Source organism: Cyclopterus lumpus, chromosome 3 (assembly GCF_009769545.1).
Source record: "Cyclopterus lumpus isolate fCycLum1 chromosome 3, fCycLum1.pri, whole genome shotgun sequence".
Classification (NCBI taxonomy): Eukaryota; Metazoa; Chordata; class Actinopteri; order Perciformes; family Cyclopteridae; genus Cyclopterus; species Cyclopterus lumpus.
The window spans coordinates 27196969-27223299 of NC_046968.1; the positions used below are offsets into that span (position 1 = coordinate 27196969).

Below are 26331 nucleotides of genomic sequence, written 5' to 3' on the forward strand. Positions count from 1 at the left end.
CGAAGTGGCATCAGCTCCGCCCACATTCTGTGGGGGCAGATTTTGTGGTCGGCTCGATGGAGAGGAAATCCATTTAGATTGAAACAGAAAAGAAAAACATGAAACGCCTTCGGGGAGACAATTATAATATGAGCTTTTTCTATCTGGTGACGGCCTACGTCACGAATTGATTGGAGATGTTCCGATGGGATCATCATAACTCATTTAAAAAAAAGGCAACAGACGGCCAGAAGCGGCGGAAGAGCACAGATGAGGACCGGATAACTAGTGTTGTTGTTTGTTTGTTTGTTTGTGATGTGTAGCTCCACAGTTTAGGAAGTCAAGATGCTCGATTGGATGATTTAGACTAAACTTTGAGGTTTAATATCAGACTCTCTGATCTCGTGTTCAGGTGCATCGCTTGCTTTTTATTTATCGACTGGTTGTTTTCATTTCCTGTTTTCATATCTAGTGGTTAGTCGGCCTCCTGAGCTCCGACGTCCTCTTCAAACGGAGCGCTGCGGGGACGACGGATTGTTTATTTGCCTTATTGCAGAAGAAATAAAAAAGGTGTACTAGTGGTCTCTTTTTTAAAGACACGTAAAATCTTCGACCTTCCTCAGAGGGGTTTTTTTCGAGACGAGGGAACCGGAAGTTAAAAAAAAAACGCAGACTCATTCCCGTTTCACTGTGTGTGTCTATTGTTGTTGTTGTCTTTAATTGCCGTCTGCTGCGGCGAGCCGTCCGACGGGTTCTGTGCATTATTAAAGTCATCTCTTTACCAGTAGGGTAAGAAAACAACAACATTACGACTGCCTCATGAATATGACGCCAAAGACATAATTAACTTCCAGGGACAAACCCCAGAGTGCAAGAGGAGGGACGTTTTAGTAATGTTTTAGAAATAGAGAAACACTGGAAATGTCAAAATAGTTAATTTACTTCAATTAGGAACCGTGTTCGATCCATCTTTGAAATATTACACTGCCTCTGCCATAACTCATGTACCAGGTTGGAGTATCATAACCGGTGTTCTGCCGGGCAAACGCCTGAAGAAAGCGCACTAATAACAATTTTCCACTAGTTGGGTTTAGAATTTGCTTCTTTTTTTTTCCTCTTCCTGTCGTCACTGCTCATTGTGTAAAGCACAATGGCAGCATGATTGGGCCCAACCCCCTTTCTTCTATGTGGGAGCATAAAGGACGAGAGAACAAAAGCATGCTGGTACATTATTTTAGCTCATTGTCTTCTTCTTTTTCTGCAGCTCCAGCATCCTGTCCGCCGCCTCGTGTCTTCATTTGCCTCCCTGTGGTTATCTGCTGCTTGAAGTATTGTCGTACTTCTTCCCGTGAACACTGATGTTGTATCCAAGTATATTTTGGGGTATTTATAAGTCCTTTGAAAAAGTTCTCGTGATAACACGAGTTCAATAAATAAACTAACGTATGGTCGAGTGGAAAAACACTTCACGATGAATGGCGGCGTGATAACACAACAGACATGAAGCTACGCTGGATCTTATATGACATGAATGGGGGTGGACAGAGGGGGATGCTGGGAGATGTAGTTGACTGGCTTGGAGTAGCATGCAGCTCACTCCATGAAAAAGGGCAGAACCCACCTTCTCCGCTCCCCGGGCCAGCCTCTGTAATTATCTCCATTAGAGAATTTAGCCCAAATACTGCACACAAAATCCAGAATTAGTGCCACGAAAGAATGAAAAAAAGGTGGACAGAGAAAAGGGACACCGGGCCCAGACCCAACCAGCCTGAACAACCCATAACACAACAGACGTGCACACGCAACATGGCGCCAAGACAACGAAAACAAATAAAACTCGAAGGGATAGAAAAGAGAAAAACGACAATATGTGCTGATGATGGCATCAATATGATGATGGTATCAATATGTGCTGATGATGGTATCAATATGATGATGGTATCAATATGTGCTGATGATGGCATCAATATGATGATGGTATCAATATGTGCTGATGATGGCATCAATATGATGATGGTATCAATATGTGCTGATGATGGTATCAATATGATGATGGTATCAATATGATGATGGTATCAATATGTACTGATGATGGTATCAATATGATGATGGTATCAATATGATGATGGTATCAATATGTACTGATGATGGTATCAATATGATGATGGTATCAATATGATGATGGTATCAATATGTACTGATGATGGTATCAATATGATGATGGTATCAATATGTGCTGATGATGGTATCAATATGATGATGGTATCAATATGTACTGATGATGGTATCAATATGATGATGGTATCAATATGTGCTGATGATGGTATCAATATGATGATGGTATCAATATGTGCTGATGATGGTATCAATATGATGATGGTATCAATATGATGATGGTATCAATATGATGATGGTATCAATATGTGCTGATGATGGTATCAATATGATGATGGTATCAATATGTACTGATGATGGTATCAATATGATGATGGTATCAATATGATGATGGTATCAATATGATGATGGTATCAATATGTGCTGATGATGGTATCAATATGTACTGATGATGGTATCAATATGATGATGGTATCAATATGTACTGATGATGGTATCAATATGTGCTGATGATGGTATCAATATGATGATGGTATCAATATGTGCTGATGATGGTATCAATATGTACTGATGATGGTATCAATATGATGATGGTATCAATATGATGATGGTATCAATATGTGCTGATGATGGTATCAATATGATGATGGTATCAATATGTGCTGATGATGGTATCAATATGTGCTGATGATGGTATCAATATATGCTGATGATGGTATCAACCCTGAACGTGTTTGATAAGATGAATAATGTGTTCAAATCAACGTAGCAGGACAGAGTGGCGGCCATTTTTATGTGCACCGTTACTATTAAGACTGTTGTCGCGGGCTAACCTCCGTATAAACTTAACCGCTTCAAACCGGTGTAGCTTCAAAGTTTCAAACCGGTGGAGCTTCAAACCGGTGTAGCTTCAAAGTTTCAAACCGGTGTAGCTTCAAAGTTTCAAACCGGTGTAGCTTCAAAGTTTCAAACCGGTGCTGCAATAACACTTTATTAAACCGACGTGTGTTGTCACCATGAAAACTAATAATGTTCTTTTTTTACGAATCAAAATGACCACAGAAAACAATTAAATATCCGTTCTCCTTATTCTATGTTTATGGGCAACACATTCAACATTTACAGCAAGTAAGAGCCGTGTGTAGCTCAGTGGCCTGAACCGTGTGAATAATGCTCATCGAACATGTACATCTAGAGCAATGGAAGTCAAATGTGTGCATGTTGCCAGGCAGGAATCTTGTTTTTAAGCATAAAAACACAAGATAAAAATCATGATACACAGATTAGAAAACCCGAGATATTCTGAGATCAGTTTTTTTGTGAAATTAGTGCGTGATCTCAAAAAAGGGGGGGAGGAAACACTCAAGCAAGCGAGGTAAAACACACGAGTCCAATGTGTGAAGGTCACAACCGACACTACAGAAACATTAATTAGGTTAATGCAGTTAAAAATGGACTGAGCATCCTTCTTGTAGTAGTAAGGATGTGCAGGTAACACGCCGCTATGTCTGTTGACGGTGTGTGCGTGTGCATCAAAAAGACTCCCACAGTCACACGGAGCAGAATGGGAACGGAAGGGGAAGACATGAAAAGGTCTTCTATCTTAGTCCTATGCTGAGAAACAGGGTGTAAGATAGGTAGAGGTCACTTCAAGGGTCAAGAGATGCCTAGTCAGGGGGCTAAAATATACATATCACACCAGACATGACGTACCCGGGCTTTCAGGGTCATCTGAACGACAAAGACAAAACACATCATAATCAAAAAAAAAGGGAGGCAGAACATTTTCTATGGCAGCTATTCCACTTGGAGTGGAGCTATTGAGTCAGATTGCCATGCTTCACCTGGTTTCTCTCTCATTTAAAAAAAAAAAAAAAAAAAAAAAAAAGGGAAAATCCAGCCTGAACAGAATTTCTATTAGCATCACCCCCAAAAAATAAAAATCATATATATTAACAAGTTAAATTACTCTGTTCCCAAGTGCAATTTTCAGTCCCCTCTAACTTTTAGCAAAGCGTGACCGATTTCTCCATTTGAGAAAAAGGCCGCGACCGCAATTGGATATATTTTGTTATGTTCATGCATAACTGTCAACATCTGAGTGCCAGTTCGCTTCCAATGGTACCGAAGCGTGAACACATTCTACACTCTCAGCTAACGGTGAAGGAGAAAGAAAAAAAAATTTAAAAACGTCAAATTGATGAGACAAAACTGCACATGAGAAATAGTTGTTCATGTCTTCAAATCGAGAACAAAACGTCAAGTCTGCTTTCGAGTGGATTTTCCACATTAATCTTGAGAGAAAAACGTAGTTTGATACGTCGTCAATATTCTCCTTTTTAAAATAGCGCCATATCCGTTTGGCAATCCAGCGGGAAGGAAGTCAAGCTATTAAAAAAATAAAATAAAAAACAGAGCTACAAACCTGCTTGGTCCATTTCCTCCTCAATATCAAAACTGAAATATTCTTTTACCCAACAAAAGCAATTCAGAAAAACAATTGAAAACAAAAAAGACAGAAGGACAGACAATAAATTAATTAATTAAATATAAATACTTAAAGTTAAGAATTTAATTGAAAAATACTGAAAAAGTTTCAATGGTTAAAAATAGGTAAACATTAATAGGTAAATGACTGCAAACATGAGGTTTTCTTTTTAAAGATCACACTGAATAAGAAGAGGATCTTGCACAGATGTCAAAGCGGTCGGGTTCCCCGTGTTCTCCGTGTTCTCCTACCTTTTAAACTGGGGAACGGCGTTTTCTCCCTGGCGGCCTTGTTGGGAAGAGCCAGATTGGACAGACTGAAGCTGGTGCCGTGGTTCTTGTACAGATTGCCTGGAGAGGGAGAGTTAAAAGAAAAATAGTGTGAGAAAAGAGGACCGCAATGCCAAAAGGATTAGAATCGACATTATTTACTCTTCACAGAGAATTCGTTCACCCTGATTTTCGGCATAAAGAGTAAATATTTAAATGCACAGATCTATAAACACACTATGAATGACGATTCTATACCTCAACCAACCAGTCTGTTCACAGCCATGTCTTTCCTAAAGGTCATCCAAGTCTTTCCTAAAGGTCCTCCAAGTCTTTCCTAAAGGTCCTCCAAGTCTTTCCTAAAGGTCCTCCAAGTCTTTCCTAAAGGTCCTCCATGTCTTTCCTAAAGGTCATCCATGTCTTTCCTAAAGGTCATCCAAGTCTTTCCTAAAGGTCCTCCAAGACTTTCCTAAAGGTCCTACAAGTCTTTCCTAAAGGTCATCCAAGTCTTTCCTAAAGGTCATCCAAGTCTTTCCTAAAGGTCCTCCAAGACTTTCCTAAAGGTCCTACAAGTCTTTCCTAAAGGTCATCCAAGTCTTTCCTAAAGGTCATCCAAGTCTTTCCTAAAGGTCATCCATGTCTTTCCTAAAGGTCCTACAAGTCTTTCCTAAAGGTCATCCATGTCTTTCCTAAAGGTCCTCCAAGACTTTCCTAAAGGTCCTCCAAGACTTTCCTAAAGGTCATCCATGTCTTTCCTAAAGGTCATTCAAGTCTTTCCTAAAGGTCCTCCAAGTCTTTCCTAAAGGTCATCCATGTCTTTCCTAAAGGTCCTCCATGTCTTTCCTAAAGGTCCTCCAAGTCTTACCTAAAGGTCCTCCAAGTCTTTCCTAAAGGTCATCCATGTCTTTCCTAAAGGTCCTCCAAGTCTTTCCTAAAGGTCCTCCAAGTCTTTCCTAAAGGTCATCCATGTCTTTCCTAAAGGTCCTCCAAGTCTTACCTAAAGGTCATCCATGTCTTTCCTAAAGGTCCTCCAAGTCTTTCCTAAAGGTCATCCATGTCTTTCCTAAAGGTCCTCCAAGTCTTACCTAAAGGTCATCCAAGTCTTTCCTAAAGGTCCTCCAAGTCTTACCTAAAGGTCATCACTTCATCCTATTAGACGTTTGTGTGACATTGTCATAATTGGATTATAAATTCTTGAGTTATGGATTAAAGTGTTTTGTGAGGTCACAATGAGCTTTGACCTCCGCATTCTAATTGGTTCATCCTTAAAGTGGACGATTGTGCCAAATTTGATAAACTTCGCTGTATTGATAAACTAGTTCAAGCTCAAGCTCGGTGTTTGATCTTTAAAGACTCAGTGAAATGAAAAATATATGTTCACAGTTTTTAATCCCGTGTGCCTGCGCTTCGTTTATTTATCTCCTGTTGTATGAGAAATCTTATTTTTCACATGTTTGAGGACTCGTCCTGCGAGACTTTGGACGACTAACCAGCCCCACCGCTCTTTATGAAAACAGAGCAACATGGAGGGAGACAGGAAGAGATGTGGGCAAGATGTGGGTTTTCATTTCCAAATCAATGTGGCTGAGATATAATTTGTTTAAGGGAAACATTGCCGCACACACACGAACGTCCTCTTCCTCTTCCTGATGCAACAACAGGTGAGTAGCCGGTCTTCTGTGTCGCACTAAACTCTGAGCCGTACGCCACTCAATCGTTCGGTTTCACCGTGAAATGCGTCACACTTGGACTTTAAGAAACTGGGTCTGATGGGTGCAATCGGTTCGGCCGCTCAATTTCATCACCGCCCGCAGAAATCAGACCCCTCCCTCCCCCAACCGCCCCTTCCAGGTGTCCCCAGCTGATACTTGGCTGAAAAAGAAAAGAAAACATTAGATTTCAAACGTTCTTACTGGCAAACGACATGAGTCCTCCAAAGCCGTCATTGCTGCTGTTGGAGATGGTGGAGTTCGGCGAGCTGTTGCGGGAGTCTCCCTCCCCGTCGGACTCTCCCGGCAGCCTCAGGCTACAGGGACGCAGAGGACGCTGAGCCCTGGAGGAACAACCGAAAGACGTTACCGCATGCCAAAGAACACCGGGACGCTCAGAAAAGCACACGTTATGGGGAAAGTCTCAAGCATTCACACACACACACACCACACCGCCACAGATTCAAAGACCACCATGAATGGAGGACGTAGTTTTGACATGCCGAGGTTCCGATAGGAGAACATTGCATGGTCGGTCAGAGAGCCCATTTGAATGATGATAGTGCATTCATTCAAGTGATGAACAAGCTTAACACACTTGTTGCCATTGAGGTTCTGGTTGAATCGAGGGGTGTATGACTCCACTTGCTCCTCTGCATCAGGGTCATCCTCTGAGGGGAAGCCATACTGAGGCTCAAAGTACGGGTTGTCGTACTCTTGCTTTCTGTTGGCGGAGTCCGCCAGGCCGGCATCGACCGGGGTTTTGAGGAACGGCGGAGCGGCCAGTCCGGAGACTGGGTTCTGTAAAGCGGCACCTGCTGATGCCTCAATTTCAGGTACTTCCTTTTGCTCCTGGAAAAGAACACGCACATATTAATGTCAATTATGGACAATTTAATACATGGCTCACCTGCATTTTAATACACGTAAGATCAACTCTGCATTCCTCTAGTTTGGTCATATCCACTCTTGTAACATGTACAGCTCTTTTTAAAATAAATAAAGCCCTTTCCGAATGAATGAATGAATATGAATATGAATATATATATATATATATATATATATATATATATATATATATATATTATAATAAAAAATATATATATTTATTAAAAAATATATATATTGGACGGATCACCCACTCTGTTGACTCCCTGGATGACCATGCTGGGACTGGAGCTTGTGGTTGTGGTTGAGCTGGAGCGAAGAGGTTGTTCAGCCGGTGCCTCCCCGCTCGGGGGACCCTCGGAGCCCTGGCCGTCCCTGAATTCGTGGAGGTCTTGAAACTCGACCTCACTAGCGTCTCCCAGTGCAGCGTGGGTAGGCGGGTCCAAGCCTGAGACATCAAGGTCAAACATTTTTATTTTTTTTTAAAAAGGCACGACAACGTTTAAGTCGTACACTTGAGCCAAAACAACAACTCACTCGGCGTGTCTCCCTGGATGTCGCCTTGAATCATCTCACTCACAAGGTCTCCGAGTGAGGAATAGGACGAGCTGGAGTCGTCGTACCCCTCGCTGTCGCTGCCGCTGCAACACATAAAAATGCATCTATAATCTCCATCTTAAAATATACCAGCTGCCCCACTGAAAATACAGCGAATAATTAACTCAACTAAACAGATCAACATGTTTTCATTAGAAAGCATCTGGCGGTTTCTTCAGGGTAGCTCACACTCGGCCGACGCACAGACTCTGCAAGTCGTTGAGCTACTTGGCCGTGAACCTTTTTTCAGACGTGATTCATAAATCGTTTACTGATAATAAAAAAAAAAAAAGAAGCAATATTTACATGTTGGAGGATTTTTACAAAGAAGGCCAATTTGTTTCCTAATGGTCTTAAAAATCGAGTAAATATTTTTGCAGGAAAACAATATTGCGTGAAGGACATTCAACCATTTGTCTCTTTATGATGCATTTAATGCTCGACTACTTTGGTGCTAGTATAAAAAAAGGCCATAAAATAGTCCATAAATATCAACATTGTGGAGGTTTGTACATTCTGTTTAAACACCCCCTGTTGCATTATGGTCCTTTACCTGTCCGTGGGGTCGGACTCGTTGCCCTCATCCTCCAAGGGACCGGCCATGGCTTCCACCAGCTGGGAGCTTCCATCGTACACTCTGTAGACCACCGGCTGCAACTGGTGCGCGTACCACTTGGGCTTGTCTCCGATTAAGGAGGGGTCGAACACATCTGAAACGGAAGCGAGGAGCGTATGAAGCTTTAATTGAACAAGGTACAGACCTCCATCGTCAGGGATGAGCCTTACTGTTGTGTATCCTCTGGAAGGCCAGGTTGGAGGGGTTCAGAGCCCACTCGCCGTAGAACTCCACCGCCTGGGTGTGAGACAGTTTATCCGCGAAGCAGGAGCGCCGCGGCCGAGACGCCAGAAACGAGGTGCACTGGAAGGCCACCACGGGCCGAGGGAAGAGGCGCAAGGTGCGAGTGTGCATCTGGAACCCCTGGAGAACATTTGGGGAGTTGAAGAAGCGAACCATGGCGACCCTGTAAAAGAAAGTTCATTTGGCTTAATACCTTATTTCATTGTCATCGTAAAATTGAAAAAAATATATATAAATTAGGATCGCACGATATACTGACTGATAAGTAAGAAAATACGATAATTATTGTTTACGATAATAGAACATAAGCCGATTATTACGTCCCATAATGCGGAGCCCGAATTAAACTGTAGGATGACGTCTGCATCCATGACAGCGACTGAACACGTAATTAGGCTAAATGTAAAAAACAGTAATAGACAGTTTATACAAACAAGGCACTGAAATTCCATATCGGTGCATCCATAAATATAATAAGTTAGTGACCCTCCACCTTAAACGGACAGAGAGAGAACCGTGACCGATGGAAACGTTCATATCTTGCCTGGTGGCCACGTCCACGGAGTCCACGTCGTTGCCGTAGATCAGCGGGTTGAACTCCGTGGAGGACGGCGAGGCTTTATCTCGTCCCGGCGGGATCAGAGGCATCTCGTGACCTTCCTGGAACTTCTCCAGGTTCAGGATGGGTTGGGTGTTCAGACTCATACTGGCCAAGGCCTAGAACGGGTGACATGGACACCCGTTAAAAAAACAGCAGTGGAAATTTTTTTTTTAAAAACACATCGCGGTGATTGACCACTCCCACGATTGGCATCAACATTTTAGTTAAAATATCAAGGGGACAGAATATAAATATTTCCCCTCGCTTTTGAGTGAGTGATGAGAAATTAACATGGAAAATCTGGTTTATGGGATGACCCAATGAAATAGTACCCCCCCCACTCCCCTTATTCTTTTCACAATTTTTACCCTCGTTACAAACCGCATCTTGTTGTGCATGTTGATGCCTCTGGTGGGTGTGTCACTTCTGAGAGGAAGGGAGTCAATATGCATGGTTTGCTTTAAACAGGGGAAACTGCTGCAGACTCAAGAGTCAAATGTTTAGCTTAGCATTATGGAACATTTAGTTGCCGGGTCTGGATGAATGTTAAAAAAAACTATGTGGTTAGCTTCATCATATCTTGTTTAGTTGGTTTTTTTTTTTTTTCCACGAAGAACACTCACTGATGCCAAGATAGATGCACGCACATTCAGGTCATGCTCAAGCCAGAGCTAAAGCAGTGTGTTAAAATATATATAAAACCGGTCCCGCAACATTCCTGTGATTATGCAGTTTATCCAAATCTCACGAGAGGCGGGAGACGAGTTGTAGTCGCAAGCAAAACAATGTGTGTGTGAGAGAGGGGGAGAGCGAGAGAGAGAGAGAGAGAGAGAGAGAGAGAGAGAGAGAGGTTTCCGTGCAGGGGCATTACACATTCCACAGGAGGAGAAATGAGTAACCTTATTTTCAGAGGAGAAGATCTGCTTTTGGGTGATCACGGTCAACCTAACCAGACACTAGGAACAGGGGGGGATAAGAGAGATGCGAGGAGAGTCACATGAAAGGCCTGAGATGACGACTTGGAACTGACACTGGAACAGCACATGACGGAAGGGTCACAACCACGGCCTGTTCTCTTTCTTTTCTTAAGTCTCCTTTCAGCAGCCCCCAATTTGAAACAATATATATATATATATATTTTTTTTTTTATTCATTTCATATTTGACAATTTACTGAAGAAAGGAGATAAGAAAAGATACATTTGAGTGCGAGTGAAGAGATAAAAGAGGAAGACCGAGAGAAAGAGGAGGAGATGGTTTGTTTTAGTTTTTAAATGCTTAACATGAAAGTCGGTGAGGAACACAGACAAGCACACATGTGACCAACAACCAGACGCCTTCACCTCCAGAAGGAGAAGACGCATGAGGCCGTCCATGGTGACCAGCTGGGACGAGCCAGTGGTCACGATGGAAGTGGTGATGACAGATACGACAACAGCAGATCTTTTCAGAAACAAATATAAAATACTTGCACGATAAAGCACCGTTTGCAAAATAAATTAAAAAAAATTCAAAAAAGTTGAAATAACACAACCACTATTTTTTGTCAAAGTAAAAAATAAATTAGTCGCCTCGTTCAGGACCAATTTATTTTAGTGTTTAGTGCAAGTATTTTTTTTTTTTAGTGACTCTCACACAAGCAACATTCTGCTTTTGGCATCAAGGTCTTCCGATAAGCACTTAAACAATCTTCAGAGACATTTTCTCCAATCGCAGATATTATCGTTGTTGTTGTTGTTGTTGTAGTATGCTTCTCGTTTCCAAATATACCGTACAACTGCTAAACTGAGGCTTTGCACACTCCTACACACACACACACACACACACACACACACACCAGCTTCTCTGTCACACATCCGCACACATGGGAGAAAGAGCTGCTAATCTCACACAGACAGACAGACAGACAGACAGACACACACAGCGCTAACGAACCGGCTCTGATTCAAGGCGTATAAATCTAAATGTGTGTGTGTGTGAGGATGGTTGAGGAAAGGACCACGTTGGTTGTATTCACTGAAGGTGTCAAATAAAAAACAGTTTGTTTTTTTACGTGATCAACAGTCCAGAGTTTTAACAGAATTAGTTTGGCATCCCCAAATTCACACAATAAAAAACACAAACAAACCAAGCGACTAAGTGCACCAGCAGCTCCAGCGTTCTGCGATGTAACTTTAATGTTTCCGTCAATGGAGTCTTGTGTCTTTGAGGAGAACCGTTTATACAAACTGCATCATACAAAAAACATGTGTCCCTTCAACAGCTTCAGAGTTCATATTCACTTTGTAGCTCGTGAAGCTTTGAGCTCGGTTGCCTACAAAAATTTAATTAAATAAAATTACAAAAAAAACTTGCAACCACTCAATAAAAAATAAAAAAATAGTTTTGTCCCGGTGTAATTTAAATATGATTAAAAAAAATGTGAAGTTTTAAGAAATTTATTATGTTATCCACCGAAGGTCATGCGCGTTTTTATTCATTTATTTCTGGATGACGACACCAACTGGAGTCACTATGATCTGAACAGGAAACCGCAGAAGGCAAATTAGTGCGGCAGTTGAGAATCCATTAAATTCGTCATGAATTTAAAACTGAACTATTAAGGTTTAAGGTTTGTGTTCCATCTTTCCGTCCTTGATAATCAAATCAACATGTTTTACATAGCTGGAAAACTACAAGTAACGGGAATTAACTTCTTATACATCCAGGTTTTTAATGGCTGTTCTTGGACCGACTCGTCGTGTCAGTGGTTTTAATACTTGCGTTGTTGTGCGTGTTGTGAGGTGTTCCCATGAATCAGATCCAGGTTCTGATGTGTTAGATTATCGGGTCAGAGGGGTAAGTTAGTTACTAGCAGCATTACTAAAAAGGTTTAGCTCGGGTAGTAGCAGGGTCCTAGGATCTGATCATTTACCTCCAAGAGCTAGAGCATGCAAAGAAAACGGGAAAAAAGAAAAAAAAGAAAAGAAAAACATTTGTTTATGTTAGTGCACCACAAGTCCCAATTTAAAATGCTCTCACACTCATCTACAATACATACAACTGTGGTGAAGAAGGAAGCCCCCTACTCTTCACACTGCTGAAAAGAGAAGTGTTACATTTACACAAGCAATCAGTTAACAGCATTGAAAAGGTGGGCTCCAGGGCAGCACCTGGGTTCGTGGGGTTGCTCGTGTGCAAGTAGACACACTGGTTGTGTGCCACAGAGCAGCAGAATCAATATATATATATATATATATATATATATATATATATATATATATATATATATATATATATATAGCAATTCAAGAGGACGGACACAAATGCCACGCGGTACCTGCTTCAGATGTTTCTTAAGCTCGCCTGCTTCAGGCTCTGGAAGAGGTGGTAGAATCTCTGCATTGGTTGGCGCGATAACCTGGAGAGGAAAGAAATACAAAATAAACAAAGTTGTAAAACAAAACAACAAAAAAGCATAAAAAAAAAAAAAAAGGACACAACAAGATGTGTCGATGCACCGACCTTGCTGCTATCGAGGTCGACCAGCCACAGATCGTCGGGCATTTTGAAATCGGCTTTGTAGAGGAAGAAGCTGGCGGGTACGCCTATGATGTAGGGAGTGGGGGCGAGAAGCAGCTGTGGGGAGAAAACACAGCGGTCCGTCACAGCGTGATGTCACCGCGCCCGAGAGCATTTTTTGCAATTGACCCTTCTCCCAAGTCCTGGCCCCCGAACGCAGACTGGCCAAACATAGCTTAGCATCAGCTCGGACCGAGGTTCTGACAACCAGTCGGCTAGTTTTATGGTTTCAAGAAGTTCTTTATGTTCAGGCTGGTTTAGTGGATTCAGAGGTCGTAATGGTTAAAGGTTGTTTAATAGTGATACTCGTAACACAACATTAACTAACATTAGCACCTATATGCTATGCTAGCTACAGAAGGTATACAGAATCACCTCGATGCCATGCTAGCTACAGAAGGTACACTGAATCACCTCTGTTATGCTAGCTACAGAAGGTATACTGAATCACCTCTGTTATGCTAGCTACAGAAGGTATACAGAATCACCTCAATGCCATGCTAGCTACAGAAGGTACACTGAATCGCCTCAGTTATGCTAGCTACAGAAGGTACACTGAATCGCCTCTGTTATGCTAGCTACAGAAGGTACACTGAATCGCCTCTGTTATGCTAGCTACAGAAGGTACACTGAATCACCTCTATGCTATGCTAGCTATAGAAGGTACACTGAATCGCCTCTGTTATGCTAGCTACAGAAGGTACACTGAATCACCTCTATGCTATGCTAGCTACAGAAGGTACACTGAATCGCCTCAGTTATGCTAGCTACAGAAGGTACACTGAATCACCTCTATGCTATGCTAGCTACAGAAGGTACACTGAATCACCTCAATGCTATGCTAGCTACAGAAGGTATACTGAGTCACCTCTATGCTAGCTACAGAAGGTACACTGAATCACCTCAATGCTATGCTAGCTACAGAAGGTATACTGAATCACCTCGATGCCATGCTAGCTACAGAAGGTACACTGAATCGCATCTATGCTATGCTAGCTACAGAAGGTATACTGAATCACTTCTATGTTATGTTAGCTACAGAAGGTATACTGAATCACCTCTATGCTTTGCAAGCTACAGAAGGTATATTGAATCACCTCTATGTTATGCTAACTACAGAAGGTATACTGAATCACCTCTATGCTTTGCAAGCTACAGAAGGTATATTGAATCACCTCTATGTTATGCTAACTACAGAAGGTATACTGAATCACCTCTATGCTTTGCTAGCTACAGAAGGTATATTGAATCACCTCGATGCTATGCTAGCTACAGAAGGTATACTGAATCACCTCTATGCTATGCTCACTACAGAAGGTACACTGAATCACCTCTATGCTATGCTCACTACAGAAGGTATACTGAATCACCTCGATGCTATGCTCACTACAGAAGTTATACTGAATCACCTCGATGCTATGCTCACTACAGAAGTTATACTGAATCACCTCGATGCTATGCTCACTACAGAAGTTATACTGAATCTAGACATACTCCACATGTTGTAGTTCACTTTAACACGTTAGCTTGTACCTTTATCACTGATAACTCAGTTTAACATCCTGGGTATTTCCTTCAAACGCATATCTTTTTTCCATTTCAGTCTTAAAACGCTTTTTAAAATGTTATCAGAAAATGTGATAATATGTATACAGGAAGTGCAGTTAGTGACCGTATGGGCTCCATGGTGACGTAGCTCATAAGCTGTACCTGCTCGGCAGAGGCCATGCAGGTTGGTAGTAAGGGGATGACGGGGAACATGTATTCCAGAGGGTAGATCATGGCGACGAAGGCCATGACGCTCATGGACAAAGCGTTGTAATCTCTGGACTGAAGGATGACCTGAGGAAGTAAAAGAGAAAACACGTATTTAAAAAAACAGACAAGCAGCTACCTTGTCGTCTTATTTCTCCGGAGATATATCTATATTTCCTCTTTTGATCTGTACGCTTAAAAAAAAATAAAAAAATAATGCCAATTTTGCCTTGAATTCACATAAACTGAGCTTTTATGAAAAATTAATTTGGCAGCACAAAGTACTTGAAAAGGAATTCACTCTAAAAGCTTCCAGGCAGCACTTTAGTTCAGCCCGACTGTATTTAATGAATGCATTGAAATCACCTTAAAAGAAAAAAAAAAAAAAAGCCTGAATGGATGAATACAAGATGGCAGCGTTTCATACGGCTGGAGAACGTATTCACGGTGGTCGACCCCATTCAGGAAAGACGATTTCGATCAATCTGAATTTTAGGAACGTTTATTTTAGGTAGGTGGCCCAGATACATTCTGTATTTGAGAAACACTGACAAAGAAAAGGAAGAAATTGTCCAGGATTGAACCGTCAGTTTGGTCTTTTAAAAATCGGTGACTGAAGCTGCAACGCTTTAGGTTTAGAGTTGGAATAGTTGCATCAATGTCACAGTAAATCAACAACAGAACACGACACTGCTAATGCTGAACAAGTGTAATTGTGGACACGATGCTGCTCTCGAAAAGAAACCAGTGACCAATCACAACACACTAAATATAGCTTTGCGCGCCCTTTCTCCTTGAACCAATCGGGTCAGTCTCTAATAAAGTCCCACAGGTGTGTTGGCTGCAGCATCCCTCGCTGTCCCTTACCTTGTGCTCTAGCAGGACACAGCTGAGGACCTGAAGACAGGCGTCCACGCCCAGCAGCTCCAAGGGCAGGTGCAAGGGGAAGTCGACCATGGAGAAGCGAGAGTTGTCCGGCAGGGCGAAGGTGAGCGCCCGTTTGAGTTCGTGGGGCAGGACCTCCACGTCCACGCGCCTCTGACCGGCCACCGGCACCGGCGAGCGGAGCAACCTGTACACCCAGGATTCGATCTCCCGCAGGTCCGCCAGCAGCTGGCTGCCTTTCTCTTCCACCGACAGCACCCCGGTGAACACCCGCCACATGGTGTCTCTGGGAAAGTTGAAGACACAGCGTTGATTCAGAGGGATGCCTTTGCATTCATGTTATTTACGATTCGAACAAGTATCCTAATCCCAATTTATGGAATTCAAATTGGAATTCAAGCAATTCAAAAAAGGAATCATGTGACCACATGACACCTTCAAGAGTCTCGCTTTGTCAGACCGCCAATCCAAAACAAGAAGATATTAAATGTATAATGACATAAAACAGAGAGAAGTAAAATATCATCACATCCGAGAAGCTAGAATAATAACCTATGGCGTTTATTTGTTTGATGAACTTTAGGACTAATGTTTTAAGAAATAGCTTGAAAGTGGTTAGAAACATAATCTGGCTCTATTATAGTGGCAGTTTGAACCGGTATGGGAACGATATCAATACAAGCGAGTATTGCGATATTATTTGAATCTAGTGTACTATATATATATATATATATATATATATATTATAAAAAAATCCCCTGCCAACAGTATTGCAACATATTAAATCCAAACCCCTGTTTGACACGCATCATATTGCCAAATTAATGCCAATACACAGCCTAATCAAAATAATTTCACCAACATGCTAATAAATATGTTAAGCTTAACAAATAACAATTGTATTGTGGACAGATTTTTTATTAAAAATAGATCAAACTAAACGATTTGCTCATTTAAAAACTGCAGCAAACTAAATCGAAATCACTCCTAAAATGAGCAAATGAGATTTTAAACACGAGAGGCTCTTAAGCAATCAGCGAAATATTGATGTGCACTAGACCCTCCAGTCTACACACAGAGAGAATATACACTCTAGAGGGTTTAATGACACTGTGTGTGTGTGTGTGTGTGTGTGTGTGTGTGTGTGTGTGTGTGTGTGTGTGTGTTAAATCATTAGTCCTTCGGAGCCCTCCCACCAACTGCAGCTGCTCCCCGAAGGCAGCCAGAGACCTCGATCTGTCAGAGCAGAACGCGCTCGCAGCCATTATGCAACGCGGCGCTCCTGCTTGTCCGTCATCGCCACGACACTTTTCAACCAACCACTTCGGCCTGCGGCTTTAATAGCCTTTTTTTTCTTTTCGAGGCCGTCAGAGAAATACGATATTAATGATAAATCGGCTGCAGCATTTTTATCAGAGGAAAGACAAAAGAAAAAAAAAAGACAAGGTATGAAATTAGCTAGTTATACAGCTCTAAATAAATAAATAAGAGGGCTGTGGGGAAAACACTCTGGGTGACCAACCATCACACTGGGCCTGAGCCAGGGTGAAGTGACAGCCTAATTAACACGTTGTCACTCCAACATTGCGTCACCCTGGATAACCAAGAGCGCGCCATCCCATCACAACCACACACAGTGTACGGCTGTGGGAGTTTTCTGCAGCACGAACCAAATAAGAATCAAATCAACACCGCCGTTTAATTAAGGAAACTATTGGGTTCTCCAGTCTAATAAGCAAAACACTGCTGAATGCTGTTTCTTCCTCTAAAGTGGCACAAAACATCAGCTTTCTCTTTATTTTAACTCATCCCCTTTTTATAGAATGGATACACCACTAAAAAAAAAAGCAGCTCAAGTATCAACAGAAATTCTGTATATCAAGCTGAGCTAAAAGTTTATTCTTAGAAACTGTCTCCGTGGCTCAGCACTGGATGAAATATTATTGTCTGGAATATAAAACCTTTCAAAATGCACCGTGCACACGTATTCATCGTGGAGGTGGAGTGTGATGGCATAGAAGCGTACTGTGAAAACACGACACGAGCTGCAGATGGCCGGCAGAACTGCATGAAGCCACAGACAAAAAGTCCTGGTATTAATTGTGCAACACAAACATACAGCTAACAGGTGGACAATGAGGGGGGGGGGGGGGGGGGGGGGGTGTAAACATCAGCGGGATCACTGTAGAAGCAACAAATCTTTTGGAGAAGGTTTCTAGCTTTGAAACGGTGAAAAGTGATTTGGAGTGACCGGATTAAGTCAATTATTGGCATGTGATGCCACGTCAGCACGAACGCAATGACGCGACGATTCAACATCGTACAGATGAAGACAGATCATCACGCATGAGCCGCATTTACCTGCTTTTTTTTAAAAAACGTTTTTAAGCATGCTAATTATTCTTTTTTTTTTTTATGTAAAGATGAGCATACATGCACAGATTCAGGGCTACATTTCTTTGAGCAAGCCCGCTCAAGGCTGTAAAGTTAATTACAGTCCACAACACGTACGGTCGAGGAGTCAAATTCAACTAAACCGTCGGTGAGAAAGTAAATGCCATAGTTTCATTAAATGCCCTCGGTAATGTGGCAATCTGTCCAATAATGAGTTGACATTTGGAGTGACAAAAGCAACACGCTGACAAGCATTAATGTGGTCAGTGTTTGATCAGATTTTGCTACTTTTTTTGCTAGAACCAAAATATCTGTAAGCAGGGGCATCTAAAATACATAAATACATGTATGTTTTAATGTGCACCAAAAGGTGAAATGGTACACCCCAATAAACCACAAAGCATGTAGGAGAGGCGATGCCGTCTCAAGCCTCACCTCTGGGTGGTGCGAGGGAGCCCGGCTCGTTGCGTTAGCCTCTGACTGCAGCAGTCCACAAGCCTCTTAAGGATGTACAAGCATTCCCTAAAGGTGGAGAAGAAGGGGTAGTGGCTGATTATGCACAGCGAGGTGAGCGTGCTGTTGCGGTTCCTGGCCGCCATTCTGGCGGCGCTCCGCTTCCGCTGTGGGGACTTGCCGGCGTTCGGCCCGCCACCCGGCTGTCCGCTCTCCTCTCCGGAGGCGGGCGCCGTCTCCGAGTCGGCGTTGTCAGGCGGCGATAACGCGGAGGCGGGGCCTCCCCCGCTGCCGTCGGACCCGTCGCTGGCGGTCTCCGCCGCCTGCGCCGCCGCGTGGCCGCTTTTGTCCCCGCGAGCGCGGTGGTGCCCCCGCTGGAAAGAGCGGTAGAAGTTGACGCAGATTCCGTAGCGGGTGATTCCCGAGTCCTTGTCCGTCAGCGTGAAAACGAATGAGGAGTCGTCGCGGAGGCTGACCCGCCGCTGGCGTATACTCAGGCAGCCCTCGGGTTGGCAGAAAAACACCACGTCTGGCGGCAGCGGGAAGTCGTGGTGGTCCTCCAGCGGGTAGCGGCGGAGGAGCTGAGGCGTCTGGGCCACATTGTCACTACTCGGTTGCCTGGAGGGGAGAAAGAGAAACATTTGTTAGCACTGCACCCGTCATTAGCGTCATGTGGGCTAATTGACCCTACGCTAAGCTCCGCCCCTCGCTGCCACTCAAGCTGTCAAAGCAACAGTGGAGCCCACACGGTCACTAACTGCACTCTCTAATGAAACAAAACAAAAAAAAGCCATTTCAGTGACCTCGACCATTAGCATAATTAGAAAACAATAGATCCTGTCTAGTATAGCTTCATTAGCTAGCGTAGCTTACTATGTTTAGGTCCTTTGAAACGTATATATCTCAGAGTATCACTATTACATAATGTTATCATGTCGAGCTCCTAAACCAGCCAGAAAATTAAGAAAATATGAAACTATTGATGAGAGTCTATGGAGCACGGACGGATAGTTGCGAGACCCTGGTCAGAGCTGGCTAATGCCGCGCTACGATTGGCCAATGCATCTGCCAATCCATTACCCCTCATGTCATGGTCATTAAGCATTTAATAAGGAGAGGAACCAAAGAATTTGGTCAATTGACAGAAGTTAGATTAAACTGGTGTTTTCCACAAAACATTTGCCACAAAACAATGCACAAAAGGTATGAAATGTTAATGAGCTCCTGCAGGTAGGAGATGATTTAACTACCAGGAAGTCCAGTTTGTCTGCTTAGCGTACGCTAAGACGCCACAAAGCGGGTTACAAATCCTGTGAACCTGGTTTGTACGACTCTGGGCAGTTAATCGTGGGGAAACCGTAATCTCCTGCTCCGTCTCGATACTTATAAAAAAGGTAAACAGTTTACTGGCACAAAGCCAAGGTTCAAGCTTTCTTTCGCACACGGTATTTATGCGATTGTGTGTCCTTTAAACCCTCCTAGACTATGGAGTAGGTTCCTACCTTGCGCCGACCACCACCAGGTAGTCCAGAAGGCGAGGGCACGGTTTCTTTTTCTCCATCTTGGACTGACCACGTCACGGCATCCAGGATTTACGGTCCCTCTTGAGGTCAGTGGTGCCTTCCCATCACAACTGGGAGAGTTCAGGTGTAAAGTTGAAATGCAGCTCCTTGATCATCATTGTGAGAAACCTGTAACACAAGAAAAAGACTACATCAAGGACTATAAAAGAAGTAGTGTCCCTTATCATTCTACTTTCCCTGTACTAATACTACTTTCCAACTCCAAATGACGGTTGATGGTTTAAATGCAGGTACGTCTCCAGAGGACTGATGACGCCTTTCCCAGATAAATGATATAGACGTTTTTATTTTAAATCAGTCATAAAACACGAGAGCGGTGTTTTGTTGTGCCGTCTCCAGTTGTTCAAAACGAAAGGGGAGTGGGTTCACGTCTACCAAAACTACCGATGACGGATCGTAAGAAGACGCAAAATGTAACTACATTGCATTCTGGTTGATTGAGGCTTCTGCCCGTGAAGGAACTAAAACACAAATCCCATCAAAACTCCTTCAGTCTCGGAATAAAAAGCCTGCCTGATATTGGAAGATGCATTGTCCTTCTACAGGGGGATCATCTGCACACGGCAGAGATGCACAAAAAGATGATAACCGAAGATAATAAAAAGGCTCTTAAAGCGTCCCTAAAAACAGAGCGGAATAGAAGGTACTTTCCTATGAAGACGTTGATAGGTGTTGCAGGTGTTTTATAGCAAGGTTTTTTTTATGAAGCCGTTGGGGTTTTTTTTGTCAGAGGATGAGGACTTTTTTTTAAATCGAGGCTCAGTGACTTGATAAGCAGCCGAGGGGCCTTGGTGGAATAATCCCCCTCCAGAGCTTGAATTACGGCTCTTAAATCCCTGTATCACCGGCACCTCAACAGATGGCTACTCACCACCGTGGAGCAACAGTCCACCGTCACAAGAAACTAATCCTCACATTGGTAGAAACAGGACGGAAAGTTTACGACATTAAGAGTTTAACATTTGAGTCTCAGTGAAACAGAAGTTAGAGCATCTCTACTAGGAGTAGGAGGGGGACCACGACGCAGCATAGGATAACAATATTGTATATATATATATTGATCTTTTGTGATGTAACAATCGATATTGCAAATACAAATTAATTTTCAGTCCACTGGATGGGTTTTTTTTTCTGGGGGGGGGGGGGGGGTCACAGGTTAAGTCAGCCGGATTGGACTATGTACAAACAATTCAGTTTGTCAGGTGCATGAAACTTAAATTAATTGTTTCAGAGACAGGCAAAAAATGATTACCGACGAGGACGGGGGCGGAGAACCTGGCAAACCTTGAAGAACTTTTGAGAACGCCGGTTTGCCGCGAGGAGAAACACCGCACATGACATCTTTGTTGAAACTGGTCGGTGCTAGCGGACATTTTAATTTACAGGAAGACAAGACGATTGGATTTTATTTTAAAAAATATATATATATTAAAAAAAAAGGGAATTGAGTTTCATGTAATTTTTCTACATGTATGTTTTTTTAAAGTGCGTGACCTTTAAAAACAACAAAAAAAACAGGTTCCTCTGCCAACGGTACAACGCCAACGAACAACAACATTGTTGGCGCTTCGTTGACGGCGCATGATCACAGCTGTGCTTTAGTCAAACAAAGTCACGGCCGACTCCTCTGGTGCTTTGATCGGCTCAGCGCTCCGAATGTGCGTGATGAGAAAGCACAAAGGATATGCTCGGCTCCAGACCGGTTACTAAAACTATTTACAGAAACACTTTTTCCATGCAATGTTATCGGTTGCAATGATGTTGACGCCTTACTAAAAAAAAAAAAATGCAGAAGGTAGTTGCCACGCCCCCCCTCCCCCTAAACGAGGAGGCCAGGATCAAACCGCTTCATTTACACATAAGTCGTTAACTACCAATGTGGTTTGCATCCACAGCATCGAAAGAGCAGAACAATGTGCATTTTCATGACAATAGAACCCACTTTGTGTGTGCGGTGAAGTCGGGCTTATTGAGACTCCCGTCAGTCCGTCTCTCCCGGTGTGATTGTTAAACTTTAAAATGGCGGCTCTCTACAAAAAGAAAAGCCCTCGCTCCGTCACTCTGAGGGACGAGCACCAAAATCTGGTGAAAAGAAGAAAAAAAAAAGAAAAAAAGTGTATGTTCATTATCACGTTATGAAGCGGGGACAATGGGAGTGTCGAAACGTAACCTGACAGCAGGGATACGCCCACATGTGCGATGAGTGACAGGATACCACTTTCATCCAACGCCAACAAACGACCACGTTCAGAAAGCTCCACCCTGAAATGCAAACACCGTCCCCGGAGCCGCTTTTCCCCGTCTCTTAAAAGGTCGTCGTCCCCGCACTGATAAGAGAATGGATGCATAATTTAACCAGCGGTTCATACACTTTGCCATTTAAAACCCAAGAAGAAAAATGACTGCCCTGCAAGCATCATTTTGTTTACTTATTTGAGAATTCATTCAAATTACTAGGAAGACTTAAGGGTTCATACTTATGGAATAAAACAAAAAAAGAAGGGTAACTTGTGTGCGTTACTGACTTGTTAATATATATTTTTCCCTCAATAGAGAGCCTGATGTCTTTCGGAGATAATTTACAACTAAAACTAGAAAGCCTCATGAACACCCACTGGTTCGTCTATACGTTATAAAATAGATTTAAATTTGTTTTATGCAATTGTTCACCTTTATTTATAAAAAAAAAGAAATTTGAATAACAAATACATAAAGATAAATAGGCCTATTGATAGTATAATATTAAACAATATAATATACACACACACATATATATATATATATATTTTATTATGTACGGAATAAGTTGGACACGTGTCCTCTGTCCTCGTCATTAACCCCGGCAGCCAGCGTGTGACGCAGCTGTGTCCATTAGGAATGACTTTATAACACAGGGCCCCAGATGCATTATTGGTCTAATTATGTCTAATAGCTCCCCTTCAGTAGGAGAGCCATTCATAGAGGGACACAATACAGACGTGAACTGGACTCCCAATGGAGCACGAAGGTAACATTGTCAAAATGTTACTTAATTACTTAATAGATCCCAGAAAAAAATAAGCCATCGCTTGCGCCATCGTCACCACCAACACATTAGTTAAAAAGACAACTTGGAGAGCAGAAAATATGTCCCAGTAAGTCAGCTTAATGTCAGCTCGCGTCACATTTAGTATAAATATTCACGTGACGCCTTCTGCAATTAGCATGTAAACGAACACGACGACCAAAGTAAACTTGACATGAATGAGTAGAGCTGCTCAGAGAGACTGAGACACTTGTTCCATCTGTTTATCTTGAGCCTGTTGGAGAGCAGCGACGCACCGCGACAACTTTTTCCAAGTCCTGATACAGGAACCCGGGCTTTAGGTGTCGGCCGACACCGATCAGACGCCAGTGTTTAATTGATAAGCCGTTCGCCTCACTGTGGGATCATCCTTTTAGGTGTAAGGAAACACCGGGCGTCACTTAAACAATGCGTCTCCTAACGCACAACAAGAATAGAAGAAATAAATGTGAATTTACTGAATTGTTAACACTCTAAACGACGATATTTCCCCCAGATCTTCAGTGGTTCTGTTGCCTAAAACCAACTAAGAATTTCACAATATGTTCCTCTACCTAACCTAAAGTAGCTTTGTTGCTTAAATGTGAGGAAGATATCTGAAGAACAGATGTTTATTATTAGGAAAAGACGGCAATGCATGTAACGAGTGGAAATTGACGAGTGTTGCTGGATTTCGTAGGAAAACGCACAATTTCTTTTAGTTAGAGATATACATCAATCCATCTATCTAGATATAGAAAGTGAGGGCCAGGCCTGTGCAGAATACAGATCTAATCCTCTTCATCTTTCAAAAACCCATCAGGACAATGAATCAACGTGCGGGTCTGGCAACACAAACGCGTCCTGGTCAAAAGCCAAAATGGTTATTTTATGAGGCAGCCGAGCAGGAAGCAGACTCATCCAGCACCGCAGCATTATTTTTTTTTTTTAAGACGAGGGTGGATGGACTACGCCACTCCACCGAACGAGCTCGGTATTCAACCTTCGTTTCTCCCTTCTAATAAAAAAATTTAAAAAACGTGATCTTCAAAAAAAGGAAAGATAACGATGTTGTTGAACACGACAGATGAATGTGGTCCGCGGGAGGCATCGCTGCTTATGTAAGCTCAGAGAGGAAATAGATATGATTCACGGGCCTTGAGCATCAACGGGCGCACTTAAATGGGCAGTATGGAGAGATGGAGAGGACACGCAAACGAGGGAGAGATGAAGTGTGGATTAAGAAAAGTATTGATCCTCTTCGTTCTGCCTTTTAGATTACAATGCTTTCCTTATTGATCCAATCGTAGAATGTTCCACAGCTGATTGAACAGAGAGGAGAACCATCTGGTCAATAAAACTGGTGAGCACAAAATGAGTCTGGATCTCTCCAGGCCCTCTGACTAAAGTAGCATACTCGGCTCTCTTATTTACACATCAATTTCTAAAAAGAAAATGCATAAAAAGGACGTTTTTCAACTTTTGTCTGGTTTGTGAACCCCATTTTTCATCCCAAAACCTGAAGCACGTAGGTAAACAATAGTACGTGTTCATATTTAAGTTGTGTGCTATCGTGCAGGCTGTCACATGAAAGTGAGGATGGCAAGCTTTCACTTTTTCAGTATTGGTAATACACCAAAACGTGGTGTCTTCCCACGACTTAATCTGATTGTTAGAGATGTTGTATTTGTCATTGTTTTATTGTCAATCCAGTCTATTGTCTGCTGACTTTTTGGCGCATTCATATTTTTTTTATTTCACCTTACTGTTAACCCGTTTTAAAAACACGTTTACATTTCTAGCATAGTGTACATTTGTTTTTTGCACGTTTCTAAATCATTTTAATGGTTTGTATTGCGTTTTATTTGCACTCTATATGTTGCACCCTTTCCTACTTTTTATTGCATCATTCCGAATGAACCAAGTTGTTTTTGTTGTCAAATGTTACATCAGGATCAATGAAGCAGATATTATCTTGTCTCAAGTCAACAAATATAAAAGCTAGTATCCAACATCTATGGCTGCTTAAACCGAGTCTTTGGTACTAAAAATAGACCTCTCATATCTTTGACCTGAATGCATGTTAACATTCAGAATGCACAAGGAAGGTTTTGCTTATGATGTGGCTTGATTGTTGTGATATTGCGTTTGCATGCTTCTCCCAAAACCTGAAGGTCTCTTGACTCAATATGTAAATCACAGAGGACACATTTGTCACCCACCAGTGCACCATATATATATATATATATATATATATATATATATATATATATATATATATATATATATATATATATATATATATATATATATATATATATATATATATATATATATATATATATATATATATATATATATATATGTTGTGCCTCTTGTTCACACAAATACTACGCAGCATACATATAGAAAAAAAAGGAGTTACATTATATTTCACTTTGCATTATATATTTTTTTACACAGGTCCCACTCATTTAGTTAGGCGACCAGTTACCTGTTAAAATACAGAATAAAATGAATAAATATATGTATGTGACATCGTGAAAAACAACATAGCTGCAGAGCGACACGGTTTTCGACACGGCAAAGGGTGTCAGTTACAGCTACACGTCGGCTACGAGGCGTGTGTGTTTTACAACCCAACTAGCTGTTAGGTGTGGAGATTAGGGGGGAGATGTAAGACGGGAATGGAGATAACAGAGATAACGTGATGTCAACGCCTCCCCTGGTCGCTCCAGGAGAGCTAGCTTGTGTTCATGACAAGCTGCCGGGGCCCCCTCAGCTCGTCCTACACGTTCACCCCTAAAAAGATGCTTCCTCTCACTCGGCTAGCTAGCTTAACGGTGTTCTACGTCACGATTTATCTATAGCTAAATCGCTCGAGCTACTGTTAGCAGCTAACGTCAGTTGGTTACTGAGGCAACGTTAACTAACGTTACCTAGATGTGTCGCTCGAGCTACTGGTTAACAGCTAACGTCAAACTAGCTAACGCCAACGGACGGTAACCAATTAGCGTCAACTGACTAACTAACTAACTAGATAAGTCGCTCGAGCTACTGTTAGCAGCTAACGTCAGTTAGTTACTGAGGCAACGTTAACTAACGTTACCTAGATGTGTCGCTCGAGCTACTGGTTAGCAGCTAACGTCAAAC

At 42.3% G+C, this 26331-nt stretch overlaps 1 protein-coding gene across 6 annotated transcripts in view; it reads right to left on the bottom strand.

Annotated features, from left to right (window-relative positions):
* madd (MAP-kinase activating death domain) overlaps window positions 1-26331 on the bottom strand; it is a 46921-nt gene that overhangs the window by 19737 nt on the left and 853 nt on the right. For 2 of the 6 annotated variants that reach the window (XM_034558270.1, XM_034558304.1), the window contains exons 2-17: window positions 20055-20243; window positions 18535-19170; window positions 15688-15991; window positions 14776-14907; window positions 13009-13122; window positions 12824-12904; window positions 12419-12427; window positions 10405-10461; window positions 9449-9621; window positions 8832-9067; window positions 8599-8755; window positions 7986-8089; window positions 7703-7896; window positions 7159-7412; window positions 6765-6904; window positions 4834-4932 (exon numbers count right to left, since the gene is read on the bottom strand). In XM_034558270.1, the coding sequence (XP_034414161.1) occupies window positions 4834-4932; window positions 6765-6904; window positions 7159-7412; window positions 7703-7896; window positions 7986-8089; window positions 8599-8755; window positions 8832-9067; window positions 9449-9621; window positions 10405-10461; window positions 12419-12427; window positions 12824-12904; window positions 13009-13122; window positions 14776-14907; window positions 15688-15991; window positions 18535-19170; window positions 20055-20113 (2749 nt within the window). In that variant the 5' untranslated portion in view covers window positions 20114-20243. The remainder of the gene's footprint in view (window positions 1-4833; window positions 4933-6764; window positions 6905-7158; window positions 7413-7702; window positions 7897-7985; window positions 8090-8598; window positions 8756-8831; window positions 9068-9448; window positions 9622-10404; window positions 10462-12418; window positions 12428-12823; window positions 12905-13008; window positions 13123-14775; window positions 14908-15687; window positions 15992-18534; window positions 19171-20054; window positions 20244-26331) is intronic. The other 4 variants (XM_034558313.1, XM_034558296.1, XM_034558280.1 and 1 more) reach the window with 3 other exon arrangements.